The sequence below is a fragment of the Xenopus tropicalis genome, chromosome 5 (assembly GCF_000004195.4).
Source record: "Xenopus tropicalis strain Nigerian chromosome 5, UCB_Xtro_10.0, whole genome shotgun sequence".
NCBI classification, from domain to species: domain Eukaryota; kingdom Metazoa; phylum Chordata; class Amphibia; order Anura; family Pipidae; genus Xenopus; species Xenopus tropicalis.
In genome coordinates, this window is record NC_030681.2 from 42,422,415 (window position 1) to 42,442,365 (window position 19,951).

General features: G+C 39.8%; 1 protein-coding gene across 1 annotated transcript in view; it reads right to left on the minus strand.

Moving 5' to 3' along the window:
* Positions 1-1,974: 1,974 nt before the first annotated feature.
* tmem178a (transmembrane protein 178A) overlaps positions 1,975-19,951 on the minus strand; it is a 49,759-nt gene continuing 31,782 nt past the window's right edge. Inside the window, exons 2-4 of the mRNA XM_002933866.5 lie at positions 8,599-8,712; positions 4,592-4,729; positions 1,975-3,064 (exon numbers count right to left, since the gene is read on the minus strand). Of these exons, the coding sequence (XP_002933912.1) occupies positions 2,823-3,064; positions 4,592-4,729; positions 8,599-8,712 (494 nt within the window). The 3' untranslated portion in view covers positions 1,975-2,822. The remainder of the gene's footprint in view (positions 3,065-4,591; positions 4,730-8,598; positions 8,713-19,951) is intronic.

Consider the following 19,951-nt stretch of genomic DNA (forward strand, 5'->3'; position numbering starts at 1 on the left):
GCATATCCTTTATTCACAGGTAAATCTAGGAGAACTTTAGCTTTTAGACATAGTTGGACAGTGGTGGACTGTGGGATCTGGGGCTCACCGGAGCTGCCATGTTTGGGGCCCACTCAGTGTTTTGTCCCCCGCCCCAGTTGTGACGTCCTGCACACAGATAACGATGTTGCAATCGCCAACCCCCCCCCCCCGGACCTTTTACTTTCCACTAGCAGCCTCGATTGGAGCTCACATACTTTTAGGTGGGAGTGGGTCTTGGTTGGTGGTCTGGATTTTTTCCCAGTACCAAGCCAGCACAGTCCGACCCTGTGGTTGGACTACAACAAATAACACAGCTCCTTTCAACCTTAAAACTCATGTAGGGTTTGGATTAACACTATTTTACCACTATTATGCTCAATCTTTCAGGGCACTGTGTCAACGTAAGCAAGCAGAATGGTGGCACAATGATGCCACACCCCAAATACACACAGGCAGTAATACTGGACACTGGTAGAATTTGCCATAGTGTGTGCAAATGTAATAATGCCTACACAATTTTATAATTCAGGGTAATTAGCCCTGAACTTAGGACACTTAAAAGGCTCACTAGACCTAAGGACTCATTTTAAACACAGGTGTAAAACACAATATTGTACACATTTACAAAATTATCTGCAAAAGTACTTGTGTTTATTCATGGCACAAGTACAGGGTGCAGGGACCCAAGGGAGCCCTGGAATTATTACTTGCCTTCACCAAGTGTTATGTATTCCTACACATGCATCTTATTTGATCCTGATTAATCAAATAACGTCTCTGGCACAGCAATGGATGATACCATTCAAACGCACATTGACTAATAGATAATTTACCAACACTGATGCTAATTGGCATATTCATCAGTAAAACGCTTATAACCTGTGGCATTGCTGGTATTCTAGGGAAACCTACTGCTTGGTTCTAAATGAACCCTATACTTTCTTACACTGACTTAAATGAATCCATAAGTATATATATATATATATATAAATATATACACATATTCAAGCAGCATGGCACTGTAGGGATTAGCATTGCTGCCTGCCAGCACTAGAGTCCTAGGTTCCGTTCCAGTTGGGACATATGTGCAAGGAGTTTCCCATGGGTTTCCTGCCGCCCTTGACAAACATACTGGAAGATTAATTAGCTACAGTGTGTTAATATAATAGGAATTCCTCCGGAGAGAATCCGCCCTCAGTCTCTTCAGAAATAAACTCAAAGACTTCTTCTTGGAGCACTCACATAGCACCGACCCAGTTGTGGCACATATATCGCGGTGTCAACCACTGTAACCTGCAGCCCGTAATATCCTCCTATTTGTATCTGTTCAGTTACCCTCCCAGATTGTAAGCTTTATGGGGAAATGATCTCCTTCCTCTTGTCTCTATGACACTCACATTACTGTCTTATCTTTATTATTGTAATTACCCTCTGTTCTATTAATTTATTGTTGTGCTATATAAATAATATTACGTTCTTTTAATGAAAATTTAAAACTCAAAAGTTTTCTTACTTCAGTTTTATTTTACTCCACTGTTGTGAAATCCCCCCCAAGGGAGGCACAACGTGGCCTCAGCTCCACTGTATATTATTGAAACCAACCAATGCTTAGGCATTTTTACCACATGTAGATAATGTGGCCAGCAACTATGATATCAGATTAAATCTACTCCTCTAATATGTTACCACTCTGTATTCACTCCATACACTCATGCCCATATTATGCCCACATTCATACTCATGATGGCATACTTCAGTATTAATACATGGCTTGCAAAATGGTGGGGACTGATTTGTGCCACATGCAAAGCTGATTTGGCTAAAGCGCAGCATTGTGGCCAAACAGCACAGAGAAGCACCATTATTTGCTCAGTGCCCAAAATCTTTAGCCAGTCTTTTTGTTCTTTTGGCTTTTTTTAATATTTAATAAGAGGGTAATATTGAATGTAGCCATTTATGGGGCAGAAAACCAGTTTATTTTTAATGCAAAGTTGTACTCTGAGCAAGTAAAAATGGTATAAATCAGCAATGACTTGGTTAAAACAATCACTTTGCTATATGCTGAATAACGGAAACCAGTTAATATGCACAGAAACCTCAGTTTTTTTAGCTGAACTATAATGATGATGATTGTAATGGCACAACAGGGATAACAGGATTGGCAGGGAAAGGCAAAAAAGCTGTTATAATGGAACAAGAAGTCAAGTGATTTCAAAAGGGTTTGCAAAGTCTGATGAATCAGGTTTCGGATTAACAACATATTGATTTTATTTCCACCAGCTTCATCTCACAAATGAGGAATACGTCTATTTTTTTTTTTGTCTGTTGCAAGGTGACAACAAGCAAAGGTATCGAAAAATGAAGAGAGGGTTGGAAACGAACACTGTTCCTTTACAGGCATTTTTCTTCCTCTTACACTGAGACATAAACATGTTGCATAAATAATGATTGGTTAAAGCACTTGAACTTGCACAGTATTTCCATGCTTGGAGGAGTTTATCCCCGTGAAAGTAGAGTCACTTTTTCTTGTGCGAGATCCCAGGGTCTTGTTTGCTGAGGAACGCACGTGGGCTAGAAGAGCACAGAAAAGGTCCTACGGTGGTACAATGCAAGGCCACCGCATGATACACAGTTATCTTTACATATCAGGATGCTATGTTACCATTCCAGTAATGATTTGTTAGAGTTTAATATTTGTGCTTAAGAAATGGATTTATAGAATCTATTTATCCACACAGCAACTGTAGTGCGCAAAAACAGCTTGTCGTTGGCAACAAAGTCCTGAACCCTGCAGTCCTTAATCATACACAGGAATCTCTGGCAAACTTTAGATGCAAAATCTTGGTCCTGCTGATAAAGGGGTAGGCCGTACACAGGCACCCCGCTGCCACGATCAAGCCCAGACTGCACCAGGCACAAAACAAAGACCAGCTGTATCCATGTTCGACATCACTGGGAAGCCCATAAATAAATTTTGGCAGACGATTCAGATCATAAGCGACGCTCGCCGCATAAGTACACAAGGAAATTGTACAAAAAATTCCTGAAAATAAACCAGAGAGAGTGGAAGGTATTAATGTGAGTGAATAAAAAGAACTAATATTGTTTTTTTAACAGCCAGTTACTTTATTTCCAGATAATTGGTCCCACCAGGCAACAGATGGTTGGAAAAAATAAAAATAACTGTCAGAAATCCCTGCTGTTGCTATGTAATGATCTGTCTGAATGAGAAAGGCATCGTTTCTGTTATTCATGTATAAAGGACACACCACATTCTTTGGAACAATTTTATTTGAGGTTAATATTTTAAATGTAAATGTTCATATTTTGTCTGGTCTTTCAATAGTGGCACTTGAAAGGGTGACCTAGTGGCAGGGCTTCTATGAAGTGGGGGGTACAGGGGATTTGGGCTTGTATAGGTTAAACCAGGGCTTTTCACCATTACAAAGAGATAAATAATGGATTATGGGGCATATTTATAATAGTTTGTAAGCCTACATCACATAATGTTGATCATTGCAACTTGGGATGCACCAAATCCACTTTTTTGGATTTGGCCGAACCCCCAAATCCTTTGTAAATGATTCGGCCGAATACCGAACCGAATCTGAATCCTATTTAGCATATGCTAATTAGGTTTTGGAAGGGATAAATGTCGGAAAATTTTGGAAAAATTTTCAACTTCCATGTTTATGTGACAAAAAGTCATGTGATTTTTTGGATTCGGATTCGAAAAACCCCGAATCTTGGTCGTATCCTGAACCGAATCCTGGATTCGGTGCATCCCTAACTTGTAAGTGACTGTTCAAATGTAATTGATTGGTTGATATAGGCAACATCACCGATTATGTTGGCTTACACGCTATAATAAATATGACACAGTTGTTAGAGTGATTAAATGAGTAGGAAAGGTAAAAACTAAGTAAGCTTTATCAGAAAGGTCTATGTAAATACAGCCATAAGCACTCACAGAAACACTGCACTGACTTCTCTGTCAAAAGAAACAGGATTTGTTGTCTCTTTGTTATCTTGTGCCAGAGACACACAGCTCTTTCCTTCTCCCCCCTCCCTCAAGAATGCTAAGAACTCCCTCCCCCCTTAGGAATGTGTGATCTGAGCCAATCAGCAGGAAACATCCTCATAGTCTTACAAACTGAGCATGTACACTGGTCTTGGTGCAGGAGTGAGGCATTATGGGAACTTTCTTTACAGAGCTCAGTATTTTTTTTTCCTATGAGACTTCTGAACTGGAGAAGTATGGGGAGACTTAAGGGCACTATTGAGAGAACTAAAGGTATGCCTGCAGCTTGAGATTAACTCTTTATTAGCCTTTCCTTCTCCTTTAAAATGGTGAAAAGCCCTATCAGAAAGGGGGATTTAATACGTCCAGTTTATGGAAGGCTTTTTGGATTTTTACACTCCTTTTTTGCACCTGTATACCAGGGGGAAGCTACATCATATTTGCTTTGTACAGATGTCAAATTTGTTACCTATTTCGGTCCCTACAAATAGGGTCCATTTGTTTATTTACGGCAAGTGTCCAGAGCATATAAATACTCTTTCATGCTACCTGTCATGAGAAAGAGAAGTCCAGCCACATGCTGCGTAAGGCTCTCTTCCCAGAAAAAACTGATTGCTGCCACAATGCATCCACACAGGAGAACAGCTGCCGCCATGCCCAGGAATCCTGCAGTAATTCTTCTTAGATCTGTGTAGGAAGAGAGATGAATTAAAAATAATAAATAAATATAAATGCTTTTACTGAAAGTAACACCATACTTGCCAACAATTTCAAAGAGAAATTCAGGGCATTCTTGGCCATGGTCTTCTCTGCCCAGCCCTGTACTGATGATATACAGTATCTGACAGCGGAAAGTTTAAAGCAACTGGTATTCTTCAAAACATTTATGTATGTGAGTGTACAGATTGGTAAGTATAGGTTGTGTGTGCTGGGTTTACTTGGAAGGGTTGAACTTGATGGACTCTGGTCTTTTTTCAACCCTATGTAACTATGTAACATTTGTGCATCACCATTCTAGGCTATAAGCCTTGAATGGAACAATATGCCATTAGTACAGGCTAGGGTTGCCACCTCTGTCGGCTTTCTCAGCCGGGCAGGGGGAGGGGAGGACACGGTCTATGCCAGGCAGTGGGTGGGGAGGAGGCGGGTTTGTATTGCCACAGGGACGGGGCTATGACATAGCGATTGGCCGACCACCACATCAGTGTTACTGAGTCCTGTCCAGTTTTACTTATTTGGGAAACTGGGCAAAAAGTTTTGACCCGGGCAGCCCTTCCAAAAACCAGGCTGTCCAGGTCAACACCGGGCAGGTGGCAACCCTAGTACAGACCATCTGAGGTGGATTTTGTCCTGAAAACCCTGACATGCATGCTTGTTAGACTGGTGGCAGTAGGAGCTGTTACAGGCATATCTCTGCAAACATTTTTTGTCGTACATTGAATTTTCCCGCAGCTAATTTTTGCTCCCCATTTTGCAAAAAAATCCTCCAATGGCGACACTCGGAAATTTGCTATGAATCCATGCCTGCCAAAAAATCATGAAATGGCTGCATGTTTTTAATTGATGTATATTGCAAAGTTGCTTGTTGTTTGGGTGGAGTTCCCCTTTAATGAGCACTTATTTGGCCCCTGGACCAACAAAAGAATCACAAGGGGAGGGCCACACAACTTTAGAAATTTGCAATTTACTTTACACTGCTTTTTAAACCATTTTTCTGTCATAAATAATTTTTCCACCACATGATACAATAGGCCCCTAAATGTGGCACAAATCTCTTCCCATGAAGGGGCTGTAAGCATTGTGATTGTAAAAAGGAAATAATGGAAACTATGTAGTAAATCCTCCTTATAAAAAGGATACATTGAACTGAAAGTTTAAATTCTAAGATATCCCCTTTATTTACCCATTCGCCCATTATGGTACGGGAGCAGTATTTTGTTTGGAAAATGTAAGGCAAATAAAGTCACCGAATTTTGATATTGGCCACAGCAATAAAGTCAGCTGGTTGATGGCCAAAGTGGATGCTGGTGTTCCTTTTAGAGTTATTCTGATAGCTATCTAACCCCTTTACTGAGGATCAATATTATCAATCTGCCTGCACAACACTGTTTCATGCAGCTGAGCCCAGACTGGCACTATGTTCTGTGCGGCAGCAATACAATGTATGCACCCCCGGCACCTTCACTTCGACTTGCCTGTAGATCATGCTTCGATAAAGAGCTTTACTGATGAGAAAGTCTGAAAGCAAAGGATCATTTACCCTATCGACATTAAGCTGTAGTTTGATTGGCTCTTTATTCCAAAACACTCCTTTGTTGTGGGCAGTGCATCAAATCTGATATAGGAAGCTTGTTTATCTCGACAGTTATCTAATTGAAAAACCTGATTTATTTGAAATAGTCTTTCTTTTACAATGGAAACATAAATTGTCTACTACAAAATAAATGTGCCAGAGGATTGCCAGTGTAACAATTACTAAAGAATTCTGAGTAGGTGCCTATAAAATCATTACATTTCAGTATTGTTCTTCAAGCACTTTCATTAGATAATTAGATATGCTTTATTATATTAGACCCAATCCTCTGTTTCCTACAAAGGGCTTAGGCCATGGCTGAATAAATGGGTTAATCACCTCAAATGGATTCTGATTATGACTGTGAATTTTAATAACAAAAAAAATGGAAAAAATGTCTCCATTGTGCAGAGCCATAACTGTACATGATATTTAAGGAACAGTTCAGTGGAAAAAATAAACTGGGTAAAACAGATAGAATAAAAAAATAAATAAATAAATGTTTTCAATATAGTTAGGCAAAAATGTAATCTATAAGGGCTGGAGTGGGCAGATGTCTAACATAATAGTCAGAACACTACTTCCTCCTTTACGGCTCTCTAAGCTCTTAGCAGTCAGTAACTTGAGGGGGGGGGCATATGGGACATAACTGTTCAGTTAGTTTGCATTTGAATCTGACCTATGTGCTTACAAACTAACTGAACGATTATGAAATATTTTTTATTTTGCTCACATTATCTGTTTTTCCCAGTTTTATTTTTACACTGAACTGTTCCTTTAAAGGAAATGTAAAGCCTCAAATTGCTCATAGTGCTCTTCTGAGCAATGATGTTTTCTAGTTTTTAAACTGATAATAAATTTGAAACAAGAGCACCACCCACTGTTTTTCCGGCTGAAAATTAATTTAGTGAGAAAGCGTCTTATGATGTTCTTCAACTTAGAAAATGAGCTCTAATCATAGAAACACCAGGAGGAATTAGAAAGCAAAATAATTACTGTCAAAAGTGCTCTGAACAATTTCAAAGGATTACATTTTATTTAAGGGTTTTATTTAAGGGTTCAGATTGGGCTTTGATACTGCCAAGGCTTGCTGCTGATATGCAACATTTAAAAGATTAAAAACACAGCAAAATGAATGGAATGCTCATTCTGCCATATTTTTCTTCAGCCATTGTGACAAATTCCTTACACAGAACATCATCAAACAGCATCATTTCCTTCTGTCATCCTTCAAATCAAAAGAAATGTATTACCAAAGGACAATGTTCTCAGATCTTTCAGGCACATTTATGACATCACAGGTTGGCAGTTACAAGCACAGGTATTTAGAACAATGCATAAGAAGAGATCCTTGAAGGAATGGATCAAAGAGATGAGAATGGGGAGAGAATGTTTGATCTATTGCAGCATTTCCCAGGTTTGTGTTACATTTTCATAGTTATTAGGATTCCCACCAAGGCCAGGGCCGGTATTACAAATTTACCGGCAATGTAGTTGCTGGTAAATTTATACACTTTTTACACTTGAGGTTGAGCCTTTGCTTAATACAGAATAGTATAAGCTAGAATAGTATAAACCAGAATGGGTGACTCCACAGCAATGCAAGTGCTACAGTTCGATTATTGGACTCAAAGATTGTAAATTAATAACAAGGGCAACTAACTCTACTCACTCGCTGGAGCTGTTGGCTGCTTATTAAATAATACTTTTTCTCTTAAGCCAAACATATACACTTCCATGCATTTGCCTAAAGCAACAAGCCACAACCCAAACTGGGCTGCCATGAATTTTCCACCCATGGATCTATAATTGGATTATGCAGTGTGCTTGTGTCGTACAGAGCAGTCAAATAGCTTGATATAGGGGACAGCTGACCATATTTTCTGCCCATCTTTTCATGGAAGAGGCAATTATTTCATTTACCCCTAGAGTCAAACTGTTGCTATTTCCCTCAAGAAAGACTGTATCAGCATCAAATATCTCCTCCTGTATAGAAACCATCATGATAAAAATTCAACCATCACGGAAACTAATTTTTCTACTACAGCTCTATGATGCTGCAGTTTATTAAATATAACTAAATGTCTCTTTTCTGCGCCAGGCTGGACATGGATACAAATATTGTATTTTCCAGTGGCATCTAGTGATACTAGACTAGTTGTTTCATGTTACCTACCCTAGCAAGTTGGTAATTTCCCCACTTCCCAAACCATGTTTTGCCCTTCCATCGGCTCTATCATGTCATTTGATGCCTACTACTTACGTAAAAGGTGCCACTCATCTTGCTGAATTGCCCTGGTCAAGTTGAATGGGATATTCCGCAGGCGAATAGGTTGAGAGAAATGATATTTGATGGCTGTGCATTTCTGAGCAATTCCTTCAATAAAACAAAAGAGAAAGCAAGAGTCAGGCCTATATTTGCTCACAGTTAGACATGCAGCTTTGAGATCTCACAGAACTGATTGGCACTGATTAATTAATACTTCACATAAAACGAGCAAAGCAAATGGCTGTAATAACAGGATGTCAAATGCTTTTTATAGACTGGGTTCCTTAATAATCATGGCAAGATGTACAGCCCAGCAGCCAACTGTGCATTGTGCTAATGATAGAAAAGCCTCCGCTGTTATTACTGTCTGCTCAAAAATATATCTTGCATCCTAGCAATGGGATTGCACTGAAAGCACTCAGCTTATCTTGAGCATGGTTTCTAATTAATGAAAATCCAGGGTCTTTAAACATGTACATATTCTACATGGCATATTTTTAATTTTTCAAGTTGAAAGGCAACAGGCCTATGTGTTATATGTCTCCCCTTGCTTAGATAATGAGAGAAGGTAGTGTAGAATATTACTTGCATAGTTGCATCACAATGTATTTCTCAGTATTTTTGCTTGCCTCTGCCAATATGTTTTAAATATAATGATCAGTACCATCAATAAAAACAAATAAATTGTACTGTTCTGTTGGATGGAAAAGGACTATACACCTTCCATCAAAGTAGATCCAAATAGTGCTAAAGTGGAGAATTCCATATTCATCTATTTCCAACTAGTCATGCAACTTTTCTAGCCCAACTAGCCCAAGCTTGATAAAGGGCATTCTTGGGCTCAAAACGTTGCTGTAATGCCCTAGAGTGTGCAATAAAGGCATTTTAATATATGAAGAAATGCAGTGCTGTTCAAAATTGATTCTCTATTGAGTTCCAGTGGCAAGTGGCCTGTGGGGAATGTGCACTCCTGAGAAGTCATCCAGATTGTTGTGCTGACTACTCTATTTTCTAATAGCTGCTAAGGTACTCTGAAAAAAAAAACTGAAAATAGGTAAAAAGAACAAAAGCAAATTAAAAGAGAAGGAAAGCCAAGTATAAAAGGCAGTTTCCCTGGAGAGGCCTGAATAAAAAGATAAATATAGTGTTGAACTGAGATGTCAGGGGCCCACCAGAAAATCTTGAACCATAGGCCCACCTTCTAAGCTATGATTCCTCCTCTCCTCCCTCAAAGTTTTTATTATCCAAGTATCTTTTCTCTATTCGTCCATCTCTTTTTCCCATACAGAAATAACCATGCAATCAGCCAAATAATTAGAAGCAGGAGGGCCCACTGATACCTGGGCCCTCCTGGAGATTTCCTGGTACCCTGGTGGGCCAGTCTGACTCTGGATAAGTAATAAAAAGTATCAATAACAGTAAACTGTAGCAGCACAGAGCATAATTTTAAGCTGCTGGAGTCAGTGACCACCATTTAAAAGACAGAAATGGGCAAAGGAGGAAAGCAAATTCAAATACTAGATAAAAAATGGAAGACCAAATTAAAAGTTGCTAAGAACAGGACATTCTTCTATAGTGTAGTAAAAGTTAATTCTGTTTAGAACTAGGGAATAGAGTTATGTTATCGTTGTACAAGCTACAGGTATGTGTATATCCTTAATTATATTTCACTAAGCACTTCATCTATACATAATGCTGTACATTTTTTTGATACCTTAATAGTACCAATAGGAGGGCAAACACTGTAATAAATATCATATGCACACATAAGATTAACACATAGGAGTGTTGACATAAGACATAGGTGGGTTTGCAACTTATGGACACAAATAGGAAGTTAATAAACTGTACTATTGCCAGTAAAAGCAAACTTTAAGGTTACATCATACAATGATACTTTTGACTATTCCATGCTTCCTACATTGTAAAATAGCTTGGGGAAGGCCATTTCCCGTTTCCACACAATAAAGCCCCCATGCACAAAGCCACATCCATATAGAAAGGGTTTGCTGAGATAAAACAACTTAACTGAGCAAAATCTTAATCTGAACCCAAACGAACAGCCATGGAAATCCACCTATATAGTATAACTGCTAAGGTAAAGTAACCCATATCCCATGGATATTGCTAGCATCTCAGAAGTCTTGGCACATGCCTGCAGAAAGGGTTATGCATTAATAAAACAAGACCAATATGTATTTCTGTAAACAGGGCAGCTATTAGGAGTGTAAATAATGTAAAACTGTAGGACATGCCTAAATACCACTATTTAGTATTCTTCAAAAAGGGTAAAAGTAAAAACTGTACTTTTGGCTTTTATCACCATATAAAGCCGAGGTTTTTAAAACCCTGAACACAACTTTAAATATACCCTGTGCAGGAGTCTGTGGGCAGAAGCCCCATACGAGTTATTTATATGGGGCCCCCCATGAACACAAGGATGGCACTGGGTAGTGAGTGTGGCAGTGAGTGGCATAAACAAAGAGAGAGGGAATGGCACAGACTGGCACACCAAAGTGAGGGAAGGGAGAAAAAAAACCTGATGGTGCTGTAAATGACACTGAGGGGATCAGGGGTATACAGGAGGGATTGGCACATTAGAATTAACAGTATGGAATAGAGAATGGTAGATGGGGAGGGCAACTGGGAGAAAGGCAGTGCTGCACTTATGTGGATTAGCCGCCCCCCCTGCTGTCAGTGAGCTGCAGACTTGGGAAGGGAGGCGGAAGCTCTGGGGCTGCATGTTCTTTCCCCTACACAGCCTTCATTACTGCTCCTTTGTCACTAAAATTGTAGTCCAAGTTATTGAGAAAAATATGTATTGTATATACTCAGGGCCGCCATCAGGGGGGCATAGGGCCTGGACGATGGTTGCTTTAAAGGGGGCCCAGCCGTGATACAGTTTTTTAGCTCGGGCCCTGTCATTGGTTCATTGGTGGCCAGCGGGAAATTTGATTGGTTGCGCCCCGTGCATTCGTACACATGGGGCGCAACATTATAAAATGTCTAGATGCAGCGGGGAGCCGGCAAATAACAAGAGGACGCGGATGAAGGAAGTTGCCGGTGGGGGAGCTGGAGTATGTCGGAGGAAGTAGTTGGGGTGGAGGGGTGGAAGCCGCAGGGGAGCCAGAGGAAGTAGCTGGGGTGGAGGGGGGGAAGTCGCAGGGGAGCCGGAGGAAGTAGCTGGGGTGAAGGGGGGGAGCCGGAGGAAGTCACTGGGGGTGGAGCTGGAGGATACTGGGGGAGCAGCAGGAGGACGCTGGGGGGGTGCTGTGCAGATGCAGCGGGGAGCCGGATGATTCTGGTGGGAGCTGGGGGGAAGCCGGAGTACTCTTGGGGGGGGTCCTGGAGGATGCTGGGAAGGACTCTGGGGGGAGTCGGAGGATGCTTGGGTGGGGTGGGAGCTGAAGGATGCTGGGAAGGACTCTAGGGGGGAATGTATGTGTGTCCTTTGTACTGATGGGAGGGGCCATTGGGGGGCAGGGCGTGGGAGGAGGGGGGCCGAGAGAATTTTGTTGTGAGGGGCCCCCATGATTTCTGATGGCGGCCCTGTATATACTATATATATAATGATGTAATGTATATAATATACTGTATATAATGAATTTTGTAGATAGATGAGAGAATGTGTTAGTAGAAAGAAAGAGAATTGATCTTGCTCTCTCTTTAGCACTGAGCTCTGAGCAGAGCAATGTCACAACAGTTCTGTTCCTTTCTTCTGCCCAGTAGGTGGCAGCAAGTACCCAATCGTCTCATTTTTAAAACAAGATATTTCTTGTGTTTGAGTTTTACAGTCAAAATGTTTTTTTGTTTTTAATCTTAATGTCAATAACTGTCTAAATTAATGAAAATGTATATTTGGCACATTTGGGACAACACAAAAAGTGGGGCTGTGCCTATGTTGAAATTGCTCAATGTAAATAGTATAGTTAGTATAGGTTGTGTGCTGGGTTTACTCGGATGGGTTGAACTTGATGGACAATGGTCTTTTTTCAACCCTATGTAACTATGTAACTATCCACATATCCTTTTAAATATTAAAGAATCATTGCTTATTGCAGGACAATATGACAGTTGGAACTTACTCTGATATCTGGTTGATAGGGAATCTAGATATTTGTCTAATACTGTCAGCCTATCGCTGTCTAAAAGACACTTATAGGGTCAATTAAGATCTATCCACCTGCGGCAGCCAATCAAATGTTTGGTTTTAAACATGATTATATAGGATTATATACACACTGGACAGCCCTTGTGAAAACTAAGGGACAGAATGACAAGTAGTTACAAAGTCACCAGCATATACATTGCCGGTAAATGTTACAATATCAGCCCGGGCCTTGGTTGGTATTTTACTGTCATCTAAACACCAACCAGGTGGCAACCCTAGAAAGCAGACACATGCAATATATAAGATGTTCTGAATAAGGGCAAATTGAGACTCCCCAGTGGTTAATATTAAGGGACAGGGATATTCAAAGATAACATGATGTATAGAAAAAGGGTCTCAGACCAGATAGCACATCTGCCCGCCTTCCCAATTGCCACCATTACACATCCTGCTGGACACTCCCATTTCGCTGGTTACCCCCCTGCCCTGCTTGTTAAAGTCAAACCTGATTGCTCCCTTCATTTGGCCTGATATGCTCAGATTTGACAATAAGGATTTCTGGTGACCTGAGGCTTTATTTAATAGTACATATTAATGCTTATTCCACATTCAGATTCACATGCTAACACCAGACTAGTATTTACACAACTTTATTAATGTGAGAACGCTGGCAGGTAATCAGTACACAAATGTGATCTTGTGGAAACCAAAACAGTCTGTGAATTCAGCCTTAAAAGCCAAGTAAAGCCCTAGCAAAACATGCGCTTAAAAGTCTTATTTAATTCTTTGTACACTGCCAATATAATATATTTGGGCTTTATGATGAAAATTAAAATATTAAAGTGCACTGGAGCGGTGGAGTTGTTTCTGTAGACTTGTTACATAAAGACGTGAACTTTTATGGTGCTTGTGTTGCTCCCCAAGTCTTTTTACATTTGACTGTGGCTCACGAGTAAGAAAGGTTGGGGACCCCTGATATAAACTATCTGTTGGTTAACTATTCATTCTGGGGGAAGGCTAGTTTTCCTTGAAGACATATGCAGGCATAGCATGCAAACGTCTGTAGCGTACCCTGCTCCTGCAGATAAATGATCAGACCTTAACCACAACTTCACTTTTAACTTATAGCCCATAATGGTTTTTGATGAAGCAGAAACATTAAACAGAGCACAGAGGACCAAAAAGCAAATATGGATCCTTTCTAGGATCCTGCATTAACAGACATACATGGTTTAGTAAACCTTGCCATTAATCTGATAATTCATGAAAGAGCTTCTCAGACACAATAAAAATGAAGCTGACGTGATGAGATTGTTATAAATCAGGCCTCAGCCAACATTCATTACTTAATCATGATGGTGAATGAAATTAATGTTCTTGTTGCTTAAAGTTAAGTAACCGTGTTATTACCTACATCATTATCAAAGTCAGGTATTTTATTTGGAGGACAATTATTCCACATATTTACACATACATAAAGAGGTTGTTCCTCCACCAGCATATTTCAGCTGGCCAGGAAACGTCCCACACTGAGCCTCCATGATTTAAATATGAACCACCAGACATTGCAACTATCTTGGTTCTATCTTGTATTAATAAGTCAGATCAACTGGGCATGCTGTGTTTTTTTGTTTTCAAGAAAAAAACAGCATGTCTAGTTGATTTGGCTTAGTTCTACAAGATATACTATGACCTGGATGACTGAGAACCTTCACGGACATAGTTGGTTCTCAGCCTGAAAGCATTCTAGTACAGATATACTGGCTTAGAAATACCAAAATTGGAGCTCTCTGGAGTTATCTTTCATTCCCAAGGATGAAGTAGAACTATGGGATCCCTTATCCAGAAAACCCTAGGCCCTAAGCATTCCAGACAATAGATCCTATACCTGTACTAAATCAAGTGTTTGCACACAAAAAATTGTGTTTATACATTAATGTATACATTAATTTGCCACCTGTTATGGGTTTTGGGGGTATTATAAATGAAATTGCCAGTTTGTCATCCTGTTATGGGTTCTGGGGGTATTATTAATGAAATTGCCAGTTTGTCATCCTGTTATGGTTTCTGGGGGTATTATTAATTAAATTGCCAGTTTGTCATCCTGTTATGGTTTCTGGGGGTATTATTAATGAAATTGCCACTGTGTCATTCTGCTAAGAGTTCTGTGGTATTATACATGAAACTGCCACTGGGTCAATCCTGATATGGGTACTAGGTGCATTATACATGGAACTGCCATTGTGTCAAAACTCCTATAAGTTCTGGGGTTTCATACGTAAAGTCAATGTGTCAATCCTACAATGAGTATTGGGGGTATTATATATGGAATTGCCACTGTGTAAATTCTGCTGTTAGTTCTGGGGGTATTTCCACTGTGTGGATTTATATATTTATTGAATGTGTATCTGTAAAATGGTAAGTGGTTTATTGGGGGTGTGTCTTACAAAATGGATCTGGCCTAAGGTGTTTGCTGCGGTGTGCTTTGTGTGCTGCCATTCTTTCCCCTGCCCACAGGGTTTCACTCTAAAAATCTGGTCACCTTTATATAGACAAGTACCACAGGAGATCAGGGAGACCATAGGGTGGGTCACAAAGGCTCTGAGCTCCAGATTACACCCATAAATAGCACTGATTTAAACAATAACGCTCTGTAATATTTTCTTGATAAAGGAGTAAATGTGCTATAGTCTCAGTTCTGCTACAAATGACCCAAATGTGCATTTAGCAGAGATTTATCCAGCACACACTGCTTTCCTAAATGACTGTAGAAGGTAGATGTCAGCTCACAGCTGGTTTATTGCTAAGCAATAGCAGCCACTTGAACTGATATGAGCTGTGGGAGCTGAGAGGTAGATATATATCAAGTCCCACGGGAAGCTTGGCTCTGTTATTAGTCTGCTGAAGAAAACTTCTCTCTCCTGCCTCCCTGCTATTAATGTTATACTTCTCCTAAAGATAGAGATGGACAAGTAGGAATGAAGGCCCTGAGCACGGCAATAAAACAACACAGTATATGACAGTTAAACAGATAGAGGACAGGAGGTGTCACACTGGGAAACACTTCTGAAGGAGCCATAATAAGATGTCAAAAGAATTTTTATTAAGGTATATTCATTGTATAGTTAAAGGACAAGAAAAAGTTAATGCAGTTGGGAGTGGCAATACATTTGACAAACCCTATTATATCATTCAATTTTCCCTTGGCCAGTGTCCTTTGCAGGCCAGTGACATATTTGCTCAATGGAACTCTGGCCTGGTGAAAATACCATGGGAATTACGAAACATACTGCCACCTCTTCTCTAGTATAATAACCTTGCTTTGTAATTATAGGAACACCAAAAAATTAGTGTTATAAAGTAAATAAAATATAATGTGCTGTTGCCCTTCATTGGTAAACGTTTACATAAATAAGCTGGTGTGTAAGCTCAGGAGCAGCCATTCGTACTGGAAAAAAAGAAGAAAGGGCTCAGGTTTCATAGCAGATAACAGATAAGCCCTATAGAATACAATGGGGTTTTACAGAGCTTATCCGTTATCTGCTATGGAACCTGTGCCACTTAGCCCTATTTCAGTTTGAATAGTTAACCCCATGGCTGCACAAGGCTGTTCCTTGAAATAATTGCATTAAAAAGCATTGTGTCATTATTGCAAATTATTATTTGAATAGAGATTTAAAAGATAAAAGAGAGATTCATATTCACACATTTTAGTTAGTTTTAATTTTAAAAAAAGGGACAAACCACATGCACTTTATGTCACCAAACCCAAAAATACAACAAAATAAGAAGTTCATTAAATCTCTCATGCCAGGTTCCATGAATACAAAGACACCCACAAACATCTCTTGGGACCTTCCCATAGTAGAGATCAAATTTGATATAATGTAACATGTCTTCTTAACTTATCAACCAAGATGATACTAGTAGGAGGTTTTGGACCTTTAGGCCTCCACTTTCTTTCTCATTCAGACAAAAGCCAGCTAAAGGTGATGGAATATGGAGAGGTTAGTCACCCACAATAAATCTGTGTTACCACAAGCGACTCCCCAAAATGCTTTCTTACTGGTGATAATCTAAATTCCTGGTGGGAAAACATAGACCGCTAATTCAGCCAAAATTTCCTTGCAAGGAAACTTTGGGCAACTTCAGAAAAGCTAAGCAACACATATATTTTCCCTCTGGCGATTTATATTATTGCTTATGGGAAAGCATTTTCAGGAGAAATCTCCCGGTGTATCATAGCCCTAAATGCCAGTCCCAAAAGTGCCCAAATTATTATCTCCTCATGTTTAATATGTGAACCCTCACAATTCTAAAATATTATTGTGAAGGTTTGGGTGAATGGGGTGACTATAAATGGAGCAGAAACTAATATGACAACTCGTAATACTGAAGTTGTGAAGAGAATTACTGGGTCTTTGGATGAATGTATTGCTTAGGTTTTAGTAGGTTAAGGGGGTTTGGTTTTAGTGTGACAGGTTTTGGGGAAAAATGATGGCAGAACCATAATCATGCTTCTTTTCATCCTTGCCTTCCTTTTAATGATAGGATATTTAATGGAGCATCAAACTGCAAAATAAAACACAATAAAAAAACTTTCCTGTTCTTGGTACTGACTGTGCTTATACAGTTCTGTGGGATAGCGATGAATAGAAGACCAGCACAAAAAACGTGATGCAGAATGTAGAATTATGATAAAATTGGCATATGACAAAAACATGGATAATATCACTTTGCAGTGGCTATTTAAAGAGGCGAGCCAGATGTTGCTTGATCTTTAGTTCCCAGCATGCACTGGATTAGTCATTTACTAAGTGGCAGCCCCCAGTGGGGGATCAATTGGGGCTCATTTATAAACACTGAGAAAATTTCCAGCTTGACTTTAACCCTTGGTAACCAATCAAATATTTACTTTCATTACCGAAACCTGCAGCTGCCTAGAAAAAGCCAGTCATTGATTGGTTGCTAGGGGTTACTGCCCATATGCAAATTTGCCCATATAATATATTTGCCTATATAAATAAGCCCCATTTCAATGCACCCCATTTATATTTTAAGCCCTGGAACCTGTTAGGCCAAGGTAATTTTTTAAAGTAATCCCCTTCTTTACTTATTTCAATGAATAAATACAATGTGGGACTAGCTCATTTCTTTTGTGAAGGCATTCTCTTTACACTACTATCAAACAATACAATGATTTATAACCACTGTCAGCTCTGTACTATGGCAGTCTGTGGAGTATGCTTCAGAAACAGCCAATAGTGAAGCAATTTTAGTGTTTTTCACAGGTACCCAAAGCTAACTAAAGCACTGATACTGATATACATTTCCTCTTCCTCCAAAATCTTCATGCAGCCCTTACTGGTTTCTGGTTTTGTTACACTAAGTGGCACTACACGTAGGGGTAGACATGTATACACTCTGGGAACTCTTGCTCGCTTTGTGCCACACTGAGTAAGAGCTTCATTGGCATAAAATGTGGGAGCAGAATCACAAACTGAATGCCTGAAGGAGTAAGTATGGACTTACACATGCACAAACATACTATATGCAGTTAGTAGATTCACAATCAGGGTCCAGGGGTCACACCGGGAAAAAACCCACAGCCCTTATAGGCCTCACTGGCACAGGTTCACTCTGTGCCAGCACCACCGAGCAAAGTACAAGGTACAGATGAGCAGCTGGACATTGGGTGGGCAGGCTAAATGTTGAACATGCGGAGGGAAGTTTACAATGGGTATATTAGAAGTGGGTTCTTAACATTTGGGCCTAATGGACCCTGGACCCCCAGTCCAACCCTGTTCACAATATACTGCTCATTTGCTAACATTTTACAAAGTGCAAATTCAGCATAATTGTGGGCACTGCAACACTTGCACCTTCCTCTGCTTAAACCTGATGTTTCATTGCTAGGGCTAAAATTTCACCTATTTCTTAAAAGAAATGTAGGTTGTACTTGGGTCAATGTGAATGTTCCAAAGCATGCAGGGGCAAATACTAAGTATCTGAATGTGATTTGACTGGCACAACACACAAAGGAAGCACTGTACTTACCACCTGTATAGCATAGGTGTAAAGTACAGGCTCTGTTGTACCTGAACGCATTGCACCATGTGCAAACAGCCATATACCTCAAACCGGCGTAACCAGCAATCTGAGCTCAGTAGCATAGAGCAGTTTGTATAAGTACTAGAACATTTGTCAGTGATGTTTCATTAGCTGCAATTCTGTGTCCCATTTTGTACCTGTCAGTCATTAATGAGCCCTGAAGTGCATTGTACAACTGTGGGTGAGTAGTGCAGGGCTTATTTTGCCAAATGCACACTAGTCAGCTTTGAAGCACTAAAAACTTAGATCCTCATATTTATTTCAGAGAAAATATATAGAAAATTAATGTGTTTACTGCAGTGCAGATGATCTTGCCATGTAATTACATTTGCAGGATAAATGTATGAATTCCTCTCCTTACTGATTGTAAGAAAAGGTCATGAATACTGTATGGCAGTTGTAAAATTCACAAAGGAAATGCCTTTTTAAATTATTAACTTAAGACTGACATGAAAAGAAAAAGTTGCTATATTGCCTTAGATATTTTAGTTTACATATTTGAGTGTTCAGTTTATGAATATGTTTAGTTATTCAATGATTTAATAATAATGATAGACAGCCATTTAGGATGCTAAATTATTAATATGTGCCCAGCTCTATGTAACATGGGAGCCTGGGCAAAATGAATGTGGCAAATACCTCATATATGCCAGTTCTCATTATACCCTAGTCTCTTTCCTATGTAAGCGTTTATCACTATAATTTCTTGGCTGTGTTCTTGTGATTATGTCTTTCTTCTTGCTGCATTTCTTCCTTCCTGTTCTTCTCTCGTACATTTGTTTGTACTCTACCAAATCCTCTTTGTGGCCAGTCTCCTGGCCATTAGCCTGCTCTCTGACCTTGCTTCTTCCTTACAGCCTATACCTAGCATACATTTCTGCCTTCCAACTCTCAGCTATGCTCCCAATGTGAGTTAACCCTGCCTGATTTCTTAGTACAACTGCTTATTAGCTCCAGGCTGAGTATCTGCCCTTGCTGGTGCTGGATTCTTGAAATCCAATGCTGCTATCATTTTGCAGTAACCATATATGTGCCTGGGGGCTCCTCCTGACGCTAGTTTGAAAACAATTTTACTATACAGCAATAACTGGATCTGAGCATTTCCCCTAACAATGATGGGATGAT